At 47.3% G+C, this 14,177-nt stretch overlaps 1 protein-coding gene across 1 annotated transcript; it reads left to right on the top strand.

The window, feature by feature from the left end:
* Nucleotides 1-278: 278 nt before the first annotated feature.
* Nucleotides 279-13,776, top strand: MINAR1 (membrane integral NOTCH2 associated receptor 1). The gene is made up of 3 exons (XM_004387487.2): nt 279-2,782; nt 7,992-8,249; nt 13,579-13,776. The coding sequence occupies exons 1-3, from the start codon at nt 482-484 to the stop codon at nt 13,774-13,776; spliced, it is 2,757 nt and encodes a 918-aa protein (XP_004387544.1). The 5' UTR covers nt 279-481.
* The last annotated feature ends 401 nt before the right edge of the window (nt 13,777-14,177 follow it).

Genomic DNA, 14,177 nt, shown 5'->3' on the forward strand with positions numbered 1-14,177 from the left:
ATACCAACACATTGAACATCTTTATGTATAAACTGTTGTTATTGTCTTTGCTAATAGCCTTAAGGTAGCGTCCTGGAATGGGAATTATGAAATTGAAAGCTATGAATATTTGTTTTTATTGTACTTCAGGTGAAGGCTTACAGAACAAATAGTTTCTCATGAAACAGTAGTACACATATTGTTTTATGACATTGAAGGCTATGAATATTTTTAAGACCCTTAATACATATTAGAGTGTCATTAAAAAGTATTTCCTTGTATTTCTTTCATTTTTTGGGGCTGCTTTTTTTTTAAAAAAATTCTTATGAAAATAGAGATAACACAAATTTCCCAGTCCTTGCATTTCTTTATGTGGTTCATGACAAGCTTGACAAACCTCTCCTGGTGTTGATAATCCTCTCTCCCCGTCTTTTTTGATATTGTCACTGCAGAACTGGCCCAAAGTTTCAGTGTAGTCAGTGAGCTTTTGAAATTCTGAATCATGGAGACCAATCGGGAGACTTCTCTCTTCTTGGTGAAGATCTTGGAGGAACTGGACAGCAAGCAAAACACCGTTTCCTACCAGGACCTGTGCAAATCCCTGTGTGCCCGCTTTGATCTGTCGCAGCTTGCCAAGCTGAGAAGCGTGCTCTTCTACACGGCTTGTCTCGATCCCAATTTTCCAGCCACATTATTCAAAGACAAGACGAAATGCACCGTGAATAACCAGCAATCAAAGAAAATCATGGTGGCCGCGGACATTGTGACGATATTCAACCTGATCCAGATGAACGGAGGAGCCGCCAAGGAGAAGCTGCCTACAAGCCGCCAGAAAGTCCGCAAGAAGGAGTCGTCCTTCGAGTCCTGCCGCTCAGACACCGAGATCTGCAACGCAGCCGAGTGTGAGCCCCTGAACTGTGAGCTGAACGAGCGGCCTTTCAGCCGGGGCTACCCTACCCGGCAGTCATCCAAGTGCCGGAAGATGGACTGCAAGGACTGCCCGCAGTTTGTTCCCGCCTCAGAGCCCAACTTCTTATTGGGTGTCAGCAAGGAGGGGAAAAACCGAGCCGCATCCCTGGACAGGCTGCAGGCCCTGGCCCCGTACTCGGTCGCCAGCGCCCAGCCCTGCGAGATGCAGAGAACCTACTTCCCCATGAACATTGAGAACGAGTCCATTTCGGATCAGGACTCCCTGCCCATCAACCCGGGCATCAAGGACACCTTCATTTCCAACCAGGAGCCCTTTGTGGTCCAGTCCTGTGTCCAGAAAAGGAACATTTTTAAAGAGGACTTTCACAATCTAATGACGGTGTCCCCCGGTTTGGTATGCCCCACGAGCAAAGCAGAGGGTGGGCATGGGGAACCCCAGAGTCGAAAGGAGCTCCACAAGCCGCCCTTCTTTAACCACAGCTTTGAAATGCCCTACAACAGCCAATACCTGAACCCCGTGTATTCTCCAGTTCCTGACAAAAGGCGGGTGAAGCATGAAAGCTTAGATGACCTTCAAGCCTCTACGTATTTTGGCCCCACTCCAGTGGTGGGAGCCCAGGACGCCCGGAGGTGTCCGGGGAGGCCAAGCAAGCAGACCCCCTGGCCAGCCAAAAGCTGGAGCCTAAACACCGAAGAAGTCCCTGACTTTGAACGGTCCTTTTTCAATAGAAATCCCTCTGAGGAGAAGCTCCGTTATCCCAATTCCAGCAGCCAGTCGCCCAATTTTCCAGCCCCAGACAGGCGCCAAGCTTACCTCGCACCAAAGGAGCAACCGCAGATGCTCCCCGTTGGCTACGCGGCGAAAACAAACGGGCTCAAATCTAAAGAGATCCCGTCCCCCGTGGACCTGGACAAGCACGAACCGGTCAAAAAATTTAAGGACAAGAGCATCAGCTGCACCAGCGGGCAGCTCAGCTCAGACACCAGTAGCGTGGGCACCCAGACAGAACAGCACGCGCTGGAGCCCAAGAAATGCAAAGACGTGAGCGCCTCTGGCCAGGGCAAGTACAGCGACAGGCACGCCATGAAGCAGTCAGACGACGACTCGGAGATCGTCAGCGATGACATCAGCGACATTTTCCGCTTTCTGGATGATATGAGTATCAGTGGCTCCACGGGGGTGATACAGTCGTCCTGCTACAACAGCACAGGGTCTTTGTCTCAGCTTCATAAGTCAGATTGCGACAGTTCACCGGAGCACAGTTTGCCTAAGATCGCCAGTGGGGTTCCCAACAGCAAGGGAGACAAGGGCAACAGGCCCGAAAACCACCACCACTCGGAAGAAGAGCTGAAGACCAGCGTGTGCAAACTGGTGCTCAGGATCGGAGAAATTGAACGGAAGCTCGAATCGCTGTCGGGGGTCCGCGAGGAAATTTCCCAGGTCTTGGGCAAACTAAATAAATTGGATCAGAAAATGCAGCAGCCTGAGAAGGTGAGTGTGCAGATCGATCTGAATTCCTTGACGAGCGAGGCTCCGTCCGACGATAGCGCCTCCCCGCGGATGTTCCGTGCACCCAATGGCTCGCGCGGACCCAAGATGGAGAATAACGCGGACTGGTGCTGTTCCGACGCGAGCGGAAGCAACAGCGAAAGCCTGCGGGTCCAGGCCTTAAAAAAAAGCCTCTTCACCAGGCCATCCTCTAGGTCCCTGACCGAGGAGAACAGTGCCACGGAATCCAAGATCGCCAGCATCTCCAACTCCCCTCGAGACTGGCGCACCATCACCTACTCCAACCGCGTGGGTCTCAATGAGGAGGAGCTGAAAGATAGAGGCCCCGGGGACAATAAGGACTGGCATCGAAAATCTAAAGAGGTAATTCAGATTTAAGTTCGTACGAGTGGGCACCGACTTTTCAATAGCTGTGGTGGGTTTCAAAGCCTTGAACAGTGCATTCCAAAAGAGAGAGCAGTGTGCTAGTTATTCATCCAGACTTGGTGGGCTTTTCAAGTTAGAATAGAGAGGACAGCTTTGGCAAGTGGTTTGTTCCGCCAAGTTGTCAGTCAGCTAGCAGGAGCCCATGCTGCGAAGTTGCCGACAGGAGAAAGTGTGGTTCAGATACTGAACAGGTGGTGTGAGAATGGATTTTCATAAAATGCGGGATGTGTCAGAGGCTGCAGGCACCATCAAGGATATCTTCCTTCCTTTCTGAACTAGCAGGATGCTGGCAAGGTAAACAAGGGAAATGACTTGAAAGCAAACTAGCTAATATGTCCCTTACGTTGTTGCATGCATTGGGTTCCTTTTTAAAAGTACGAGTCTTTTCACTGTAAGATTAATATAGATGATTAGTAGAGAAAAGAAGATGGATAATTTACTCATCGTTCCAAGGGCAGCAACTCTTCGTAGCTGTCTCTCTCGTTTTAATTTTTTTCTACATGGTTCTACGTTCTGCTGTTTGCCTGTGAGCTTGAGCAGTTCGCATGTTTGTAGCAGGCTTCTCCCCATCCCCTCTGGAATAAGGGCCATCTGGGTGCGTTCAGATTCTTTCTTCATCTCGTGCCCTGCAGTAAGATGATTTGTGTCAGTGGGACCTGTGGCTCCTTGTCTTCATTCTAAATGGGTTGCAGTGAACCCATTCTGACCAAGATGAAGAAATTTCAATTTGTTGCTTGTCTCAGTTTCCTTCCCTGCTTTTAAAGTTCATTGGGCAGCCTGTGGACACTCCCGAGACTCCTCAGAAAGGGAGTGAAGACGGTGTGGGCTGCAGAACTCAAAGTCAGAGAAGGAGGCTGAGTTCCTCAAATGGTGCTAAGAAGGAACAACTTGAAAAGCTGGGTTTTAAGGAAGTTTGCACCCCCAAAATGGAGAAAAAGGAGCACCTCCCCACTTTATGATCCCCAAGAAACTTCCACTCTGCCCTCCTGTACCCACTTTTAGCCTGTTGTGTTGGAGAGACAGCAGAGGATGGCGCTGTGATGAGGCTCTGTGTGGTCCTTTTCCTCTGGCTCCACTGCAGTTGTCTCTTAGTGGCCAAGACCTGATAGGGTTTCTGGAACCTTGAGTCTTAGATATAATTGAAAAGTAGCCATTTAGAGGACTAGAATGGTTAGGAGCTTCTACTGGAATATCAAGTTAAACAGAACTAGCCATGCCTCCAATCTAGAAAACGTCAAAGCCCCTCAAAACCAGCAGGAATAGCCACAAGCTTGAGAAAGATCTGCTTGAAATGACTAGCACAGAGTTGGTAATAACTGGGCTGAGTCTCTCCATGACCTGGTCTTAGCCTCGCCTGGCCACTGAGCTGCCAGTATGGGTACTCTTCATTCTGTTGCCTTCTGTGACCCCATTTCTTCCTCCTGGGAGTGGACTCTGCTTTTCCCTTTCCTTCTGACTGGAAGTTCTTATGCTCTCACTACCACCTCTGGGCTGATGAATCCCAGGGCAGAGACCACCTTTAGTCCCATATCTCAGGCTACCGAAGGCCAGTTCCCCCTGCATGTCTCATCCATTGTCAAAATCTACAGGATCCAAACCAGACTTTTCTGCTCCTTCAAAGCCAGTGTTCCCTCTCACTATTCCTATTCTGGGGTCACCTTTCTAGCAACTCCCCACATTGAAGAGGCAACTTGGGCCTTTGACTTCCCTTTGGCTCTCTCATATCCAGTTTAGCCACTGTGTCCTGTGGATTATTCTTTCATAACGTCTCTTGCATCTCTGCTTTCCTTTCCATTTAACCTTCCATTTAACCACCCATCTCCCCCCGCCCCCCGTCCAGGCTCTTTCAACATCCCACCCGGAATTTTTGGGCACGTTTATAACTGGTCTCCTTCACTTATCTTCCTCACCCTCCATCTCATTTCACTGATCACTGCTGGGCTCACTTTCCTAAAACTCTACTCTCTGGAGCTATGTGGTGTCTCCTATTCCCAGCTCTTCCTTGGCTCTCCTTGGCCTCAGGGAAAAGTTCCCGACTAGCCAGGATTTTAAAGCCCTGGTGGCGTAGTGGTTAAGAGCTATGGCTGCTAACCAAAAGGTCGGCAGTTTGAATCCACCAGGCGCTCCCTGGAGCTGTGGGGCAGTTCTGCTCTGACCTATAGGGCCTTGGTGAGTCGGAATCAACTCGACAGCAACAGTTTGGTTTTTTGGTTTTTATCCTCTGGCACCTGGGAATTTCACTACTTCTCCCCAACGAGTTGCTGTCGAGTTAATTCTGACTCATGGCAACCCCGTGTGTGTCAGAGTAAGACTATACACCATAGGATTTTCAGTGGTTGATTTTTTGGAAGTATATCACCTCTGGGTGGACTCAAGCCACCAACCTTTCCGTTCGCAGCCCAGAGTGTTAACCGTTTGCACCATCCAGCAACTCCTTTCTCTCCTGGCTCTGTTACAGACGAGGCCCTTGTCTACTTGACGAGTCTACTTGTTTCCCCCAAATATGCTATGCTCATTAATTTAGCAATTCATTCAGCAAATAGTAATTGAGCATCATTATGGCCTGGCCCTATGCCACCTTCAAATCTTTCTTCACATGAGTCCTTCACTAAGAATGTTTTGTTCACCTTTCCCATGCTGATCTAATTCTCTGTTCCCCTCAAGGCCTTTCAATTCATATGTCTCTGCAAGCTTTTTTAGGAATTATTGCCAGTCTGTGATACCTAGCCTTTAATCCTCTTTGTTCAGATGTAGTACAGACAATCTTCTATTACATATATATATATATATATAGTCTGTATATACTGACTGCCAAGTTAGAGTGTTAACTCCTTGAAGGGAGGAACAAGGAGGTAGGTGTGGGCAACAGTTAAGCCTTCCATCTTAGAAGTGAGAATGGGTTCAAATCCTGGCTCTACCCTTACTAGCTGTGTGACATTGGGTCTGTCTCTTAATCTCTCTGACCAGTTTCCTCATCTATAAAATGAGGATCATAGTAGTTACAACATCAGACTATTACTGAGAAGATTAAATGAGATCATGCGTGTGTAGCCCTGAGCCTAGTGGTAGACACACAGTCAGCCCTCGAGTAATTCTAATTACAGCTGCAGTGGCTGCTGTTGTAGTTAATATTATTGCCACCTCTGCCCCCAGCTTGGCACAGTCCATAAATGTTGAGTAGTGGTGATGAGCAGAATAAATAAAATCAGTGAAGCTTCTTAGAAGATACTTGGCTTTGATTAGTTAGAAAATAAGAGAGAGCCTCCTTTTCTTGTTTGGGTTTGTCAAGGTTTATCCCGATTTCTCTGTATCAGTATCGGCAAGCTTGGTGGTTTGGAATGGCTAAATGTTATGTTGTATTTAGGCAACAGCCAAAGGGTCCATGTGCTGGTAGGTGGAGTGTCTGCCTCTGGTCCCAGTGCACATGTATTGTTACACACCCCCCCCACATTTGCTCATCACACACACATACACACACACACGAACTCTTACCCTCACGCACCCTAATTCTTTCTCCTTCCCTTGCTTATGTATACTCACCTCCACTCACATTCTTATTTTTTCTTTTTCTCTTTCTGTTGTTCACATACCTCTCTTTTTATTTTCTGTTTCATATACATGGCTTCCTATCATTGGTACCAATCCCTTTGACACCTATGGATGGAGTGCCTTCTAAATGTTGGTATTATTTTGCTGGAGTGGTAGATTAAAAGGTGACCAAGACATTCTTATGGCTTCAAGGAACTCACAGTCCGTTGTGGCGGAGGCAGACAGGAAAACAGGCATTCACAGTTCACAGTGACAGGTGCTGGATTCAGGGGTCTGTACATAGTCTTAGGATGCTGGGTAGTGCAAACAGTTAACGTGCTCAGCTACTAATCAAAAGATTGGAAGTTTGAGTCCACCCAAAGGCACCTCGGAAGAAAGTCCTGGCTATTTACCTTTAGAAAATCAGCCATTGAAAGCTCTGTGGAGCACAGTTCTTCTCTGACACACATGAGGTCACCGTGAGTCTGAGTCGACTCAACGGCAACTGGTTTACACAGTGTTAAGGGGTCACACAGATGGGTACTGACCCAGTCTGGGTGATTCAGGGAGTGCTTTCCAGAGGAAGTGGCATCTCTGTAGAGATCTGAGGGCCCTATAGAAGTCAGAAATAGAAGTATCAGAAAGCCCCCATTGTAACAGTGTTCGCTGAGAATAGTGCCCCGATATGCAGCTCAAGGGCTGAGAACACAAACCATTGCTGGCTGTGCTAGGCACATTCCTGCCTCCACACCATCGTCCAGACTGTTGCCTTTACCTTGAAGTCCGTGCAGATGTCTCTGAAAGGGAACCCCGTGCATCCTGGAAAAATCACTAGAGGCTCCCAACATACACTTTCTGGCTTGGCTTCTTCCTTCCAGGGGAGCAGCATAGTGTCTGTGGCTTCAGCAAGCTCCTTGAGGGAAGGAACCATATCTTTTCCTCACCTGTACCAGGTACAAACAGGTAGAAGAAAGAGAGGGCAGTAATATGCAGTGGTTAAGCAAAGACTCTCTGAAGCCACATTATTGGGTAAAAATCACAGCTGCACTTCTTACCGGCTGTGTACCCTGGAGCAGGATCTGGAATGTTTCTGGACTCATTTCCTTACCTGTACAGTGGAGTTAATAATGGTAGTGACGGTGTGAGGATTAGATAAAATCATCTCTTCTCGGGACAGAAATACTAGCTCTTGGTAGTATTATTAGGGAGTCCCTGGGTGGTGTGAACAGTTAAGCACTAGGTTACTAACTAAAGGTTGGCGGTTTGAATCCACCCAAAGGCACCTCAGGAAGAAAAGCCCGATAATTTATTTCTGAAAGGTCAAAGCCATTGGGAACCTTCTGAGCAGTTCTACTCTGAGCACACGGGGTCTCCATGAGTTGGAATGAGCTTGAGGGTACCTGGTTTGGTCTTGGTGGTTAGTACTATTATGATTGTAATCTTTTCTTAGGGAATTTTCCACCATACAGATATACTTCCAATTTGTTTTTAAATAAGTGCGTTTGCCATCTGGATGTCTGTGTGGCCTAGTGGTAAAAGCTGGTGCACTGCGAAATTGCACTGTGAAACCAGATGGCGTCTGGGCCGGTTTTCGGGACTTTTCTGTGCCCCTCCGCAGGCAGACAGGCAGTACGACATCCCCCCACAGCACCGGCTGCCCAAGCAGCCCAAAGACAGCGGCTTCCTGGTGGAGCAGGTGTTCAGCCCTCACCCCTACCCCGCCTCCCTCAAAGCGCACATGAAGAGCAACCCTCTGTACACGGACATGCGGCTGACGGAGCTGGCGGAGGTGAAGCGGGCCCAGCCTTCTTGGACCATCGAGGAGTATGCGCGAAACGCAGGCGACAAGGGCAAGCTGACAGCTCTGGACCTGCAGGTGAGCCTTTCTCTGTCCCAGGGAGGGAGGAGCCTAGCCACACCCTGGCAGCTGCAAGAATGGATCACGGATCATGTAGACCAGCCCGCTCCCCAACCCTTCAGCTCCCTGGGCCCCCTCCATGGAATTCTGAATTTTAGTAGGTCATAGAGCAGAGATTTTTAACAAGGGGATTATTGTTTTGCTTATTTGTTTTAAAACATTTAGCAGTGTTTTCTTTTCTTTTTTTCGACATCTCATTTGCTAAAGATGCATTTAAGACTCCGTACCAAGTGCAGATTCTAATATTTGCTCACAAGACCTGAGCCAAACTGTTTAATGAAATACAGGCTGATTTCTCCTTCCATATGTAGCACGTGGGATAAGCATATTTGTGGGAGCCAAGCTATGGATTATGTTTCCATATGGAGCAGCCCCAGGTAAGAGCCATCCCCGGAAGCTCTGTGAATGAACTTGTGGCTGGAGGGCATGCGTTCTGTTCACCCAAAGGCAGGGCTGGGTTCTGGCCACACTTTGCTTTTGGTGGGCAGCTCCGCCTGGTTCCATTCCCACCAGATCTATCTGTGTCCTCGCATCCCTGAGGGAGCAAAGCAAGTCCCCTCTCCCCCACCTGAGGGCTTCGTCTTGTGCACAGTGAGGCCATATCCCGGAAGGTGCAGGCTTGTACGGCCCCAGAATGGTCACATCACTTAAAGTGCAACTGGGGAGAGCCACCCGTGAGGGCGGGGTGGCAGAGCTCCCCTGAAATCACCTTGCTGTAAAGCAAAGAGAGCTGCAGACCACAGGCAGTGCTGTGCCATGGAGAGAAGAGAACTGTGGATTCTGGCAGCGCTGGGTTCTAAGTGCTCCTTAGCTGTGTGACCTGGAGCTGTCACGTCACCTGCTGGAGCCACAGTTCCCTCACTTGTTACATGGGCATGATAATATCCAACTTGCAGAGTCCATGTGAGAATTGAAAATCATGTATTCAAAGCACTTGACATTGAGTCTAAAGATCCTGTTGCTGTCAAGTTGATTCCGACTCATAGTGACCTTATAGGACAGAGAACTGCCCCATAGGGTTTCCAGGGAGTACCTGGTGGATTCGAACTGCTGACCTTTTTGTGAGCAGCCAGGCTCTTAACCACTGCACCACCAGGTCTTCTGACATTGAGGAGGCACTGAAAAAGAAGGCATTGGGGCCTGACATTTTGATGCTGAAATCAGTGGACTTCGTGTGGTACTTTTACACTAGTCTCAGTTCAAGCCTCCGTGGCCTGTGAGGCAGGAATTGCTAACATCCTCTCCATTTTACAAATGAGGAGATGGAGGCCTTAGAAGCTTCATAATTTGCCCCAAGGTCAGACAAGTCTAAATTCATACTGGACCACCTGACAGGAAGTCTCACGTTCTTTCTCCTCTGTTACCGCTCCACCCATTTTGTTTCTGTGGATGGAGTTTAGAAGAGCATCATGTCATAAAAACTGATTGAAATGACATTTGTTTAGGTCGGGCGCTGAAACCAAAAAAAACCAAATCCGTTGCCATCGAGTCGATTCCGCCTCATAGCGACCCTATAGGACAGAGTAGAACTGCCCGCATAAGGGTTTCCAAGGAGCGCCTGGTGGATTCAAACTGCCAACCTTTTGGTTAGCAGCCGTAGCTGTTAACCACTAAACCACCAGGTTTCCAGTCAGTGGCTAGAGGACAGCATTTATGCAAAGGGACAATTCTGAAAGGCTAAATCCTGAAAGTGAGGTTTTTGGTGGCAGCTGGAGCCTCCCTGAGCCCCTCCAAGCCCCTCTTAGCTCGTGCATGTCATGTCCCTGTGTGGTGTGCTGCATGTCCCTTGTTCCCTTAGGCCACTTCCTCTCCTGTGAGGGAGACAGGGATTTGATTCTCCCCCAGGTGGGTCCCTGTGCAGCTCTGCTATGGATGCCACAATGTACTCCCTGGGCATCCGAATTCCACGCACAGCAGGCAAGAGGAGACAGAGGCATGAATGGCTCAAGAGGCGGAAGGAATAATTAATATTTCACCAGAATCATGGGATGAGATTGAAAGGTTCAGATGAATTTAATGAGCCATGGATTGAGATGCACCTTTTAAAAGTTTGGACAGAGGTGGAGAAGGGAGTTGGGAAATTTTGCCCCTACAGATACATGAGATTTTAATATGCCAACGTTTATAAGCACAAAAAAAAAAACTTATATTTAAAAATTGCGACACAGAGCTATAGGTAATATCACTCAAAAAAGCAAAAACAAAAAATATTGTATCCAGTTGCACAAAATATGAGAAAATAGAGAGTTCAGTCATCTTGAAAGCAGCAGAGCCGACCCAGCATTAGAAGCTGGATGGAGGCAGAAAAGTGCCGCCTTATTTCTTGTTGTCTCTTTGCCAGGGACCCAGGCGCTGTCTTGGTGCTGCTTTGGCATCTGGGCAAGCTCCTCGGGGTCCCTTAGTGTCCAGATACAAGTTCGCTGTCAGTGGTGCCTGCTTGGGGGGTGTCGCCAAAAGTGCGGGCCTGTTTGATTCCCCATGTTTGGCAGGCCTAATTAACAACTGTGTACGCTCCCCTGTGTCCCTTGAAACCTTGATATTACCCACCTCTCTGCTACTTGGTGCCATTAGAGCTTGCAGTTATTGAAAAAAAACTAATTAAAAATAGCTTATTTCACAGGCTGAATCCCAGCCCATAAAGTGTATATAGCTATGAAAGTCAGCCAGTTTGGTTTTATCAGAGCCCGAGGGAATAAGGCAGAAAATGTGAGGTGTTGGTTACACACTGTTTACCTTCTGGGCGGGCCCTGGGAAGACTGGGGAGAAGAAGAGGTTGTGTCTACCCACGTGGCCAGAACCTCTCTTCAAGGGCATCGGCAGGGTGATAGTCTGGTCCTCCACCTGAACCTCACTTTGGTGAGCACATCACTGAACCCCTGCAGACCTGTCTCCCAGCAAAATATGCCCATCTTGGGTCCATCTCTCTGTTTCACAGTGACCATTAAATTGCTGAAGGCCTTTTGTGCCAAGGGGAGCAGACTGGTTCTTTCCATGGAGGGCAGAGCTTCAGGGCTGGGGATGTGGCTCAAGCATAAGGACCATATTTTAACAGCAGAGCCAGGCAGTAGCACAACTTCTCTGGGCAGCCCAAGGGAGACCATGGCTTCTGAGACCCTTGCTGACGATGCCATAGCAGGAGTTTCCTGCAAAGACTGCAAATGGATAGAGCATCCTGCGCTTGAAGGCCTTTTCCAGAATTGAGAGTATCCTGATTCCCACTCTGGGTGTCTTGGGTGGCCAGCACTGCTTTCCACCCTCAAGGTAACATGAAAAATTTGACAACAGTCTTCAAACATTGTGCCTCAGTGAGGAAAGGGACCTGGGAATATTTCAGTGATCCAATAAATCCCATTGTCCTTCCATTGTACCATGTTGTGTAGTGTGTGCTAGAACAGGGGTGAGCAAACATTTTCTGTAAAGGGCCAGATAATAAATATTTCAGACTTTTGGGTCACATGGTCTCTGTAGCAATTACTCAACACTGCCAGTGTAGTAAAAAGTAGCTACAGACAGTTTGTAAACAAATGGACATGGCTGTGTTCCAATAAAACTTTATTTACGGACACTGTAATTTGAATTTCATATAATTTTCATACATCACAGAATATTCTTCTTTTGATTTTTTTCAGCCCTTTAAAAACATAAAAGCCATTCTTCACTCATGGGTGTGCAAAAATAGGCAGCAGGCCAGATTTGGCCTTCAGGCTGTAGTCTGCCAACCCCCATACCATTAGCCACATGAAAGCAATAAAGAAGCCATAGGGGTCCCTGGCATGTGGGTTGTCAGTTGCCCAGCAGGAAACAGATGGCACACTCAAAGGGGTAATGGAAATGAGTTAAGGAAGAGAGTGTGCACAGTGGTATGGGCAGGGTTTAGGGGACTGTCAAGAGCTGGGGGCACACCCGGGCATCAACACCAGTGAGAAACAGTTGCCACCCTTTCCTTGTGTCAGGGGAAGGGAGCTGCTTCACCAAGCTATGGTAGCTGAGCCTCTGCCAAACTGTAGCCCAGCAGGGAAGGAGCTGGGGGAAGAAACACTCCAGCTTCTCTCTCCTCCCATCCCCTCTGACAACTCAACTGGGAGCCAGAGGGCAACAGAGCCTCATGATGGAAATCCACGGGGCACCAAGTAAGGCCGAAAAGAGCCAAAAAAAAAAAAAAAAAAAAAGGGATCTAGAATGGCAAGCAAATTAGAATAATCAGTATTCCACCAATACCATGGTATGGCTGAGTTTGTAAGTTGTGAAGGGTTGGTTTGTTAATCCTCTTGGTGTATGTGTGTGTGAGAGAGAGAGGGAGAAATTTTTAACCAGTCCATGTTTATGAGCATTAAACAATGCAAGAAAAAATTCAAAATGGATATTTTGTATGTGTTTCAAAGATTTAGGTGACTTCACTTGAATTGCAATGTATTGTTGCTTTTATGTGACACTTACATCTCCATAAAAGGAGAACATTGCTTTTCTTCGTGGAAATAGATTATAACCATCAGTGCGGAATGGAATTGATGGGCACTCCAGGTTAAACATATTTCTCCTGCAGACAGCGCATTAATCTCAGTGAGATCGGGAGACAAATGTCAGTGATGGCCTTCCTTCTGGGGAAGCTGCACCAAGTCTGGAATCACAGCCAAGCAGGCCTGGTGCAGGGTTGGTCTGTGGTGGATTTATGGACCTTGATTTTGAGCACTGGCCTGGCTGGCTCAGACAAATGTTTGACATGGAAATATTTTATGTTTTGTGTGAACTGTTTATCTTGGAGGTGCCTTTGATTTTCAGTGGAAGCTTTTCCAAGTAGCTGGAAAATGAATCAGAACCACCTAATATATAACCTTGCTTCAAGCAGATGTCATTCAGACCTATTGGTAGAGAATATTTTTCAGTGAGTTTCCTGCTTCCCTTACAGTGGGGCCAGGCTGTCTCAAAGGTTGACTGTTTTCCACTGTGGCCTTTCGCCTTCCAATCGGGAATTAGGTGCAAGTCTTTGTTGTGTGCCCTTGTTTGTCTTGGCCCCATTTGCTTGCCTTCAGATAGAAGACCCATGTCAAAACCATAATGAAATCTGTAGGAAGAGAGGAGACACTGCAATCTGTGATCGGTGGGAGTCCAAGTCGCTGGTAGCCCGTCTCAGGCTCTGGGCTTATGGGCAATGTTGTATCATATCGCATGCTCATCTCTAACAACCAGTTGCAGCCCACTCTTAAGTGTTTCAGGACTGATGATTTTCAGAACCTCTTTGACATGATTTCATGTGTTCACCATATTTCTAATATCTTTTTACTTCCAGGCGCAAGAATCTTTAAACCCAAACAACTTAGAATATTGGATGGAAGATATTTATACTCCAGGCTACGACTCCTTACTAAAACGCAAGGAAGCCGAATTCAGACGAGCCAAGGTCTGCAAGATAGCAGCTCTGATTGCAGCTGCCGCATGCACGGTCATCCTGGTCATTGTTGTGCCCATCTGCACCATGAAATCCTGAGTCGACGGACACAGTATTATGGACAGCTTAGGACTACCAACGTCTTCCTGTGTTTTAAAATCTTGCAGCAAAAGTCGTAACCATTTGTTGAACTAGAAATGAAATCTTGGGAGACTTTTCTGCAAATGGTGAAGATGGTCTTCAGAAAACAGACATTCTAGAGAGAAATCTACCTACCTATTAGCATTGACTTAACTACTTTGACACATTTTTAGAAGTGCAATATTTTTTCCTACCGAAAGAATGTAATGAATTACCAGTAGATACAAAATTAATTCCAAGCAAAAAAAAAAAAAAGGAGATTAATTGGACTCTTCCCGTTTTGATGAAGTTTTATGGTGGGGAATATGTTATACAGAATATATTTAGTACATTTCTCTTTGGGGGAAGCTAAGGGAGAT

Source organism: Trichechus manatus, unplaced genomic scaffold (genome assembly GCF_000243295.1).
Source record: "Trichechus manatus latirostris isolate Lorelei unplaced genomic scaffold, TriManLat1.0 scaffold00186, whole genome shotgun sequence".
In the NCBI taxonomy this organism is placed as follows: domain Eukaryota; kingdom Metazoa; phylum Chordata; class Mammalia; order Sirenia; family Trichechidae; genus Trichechus; species Trichechus manatus.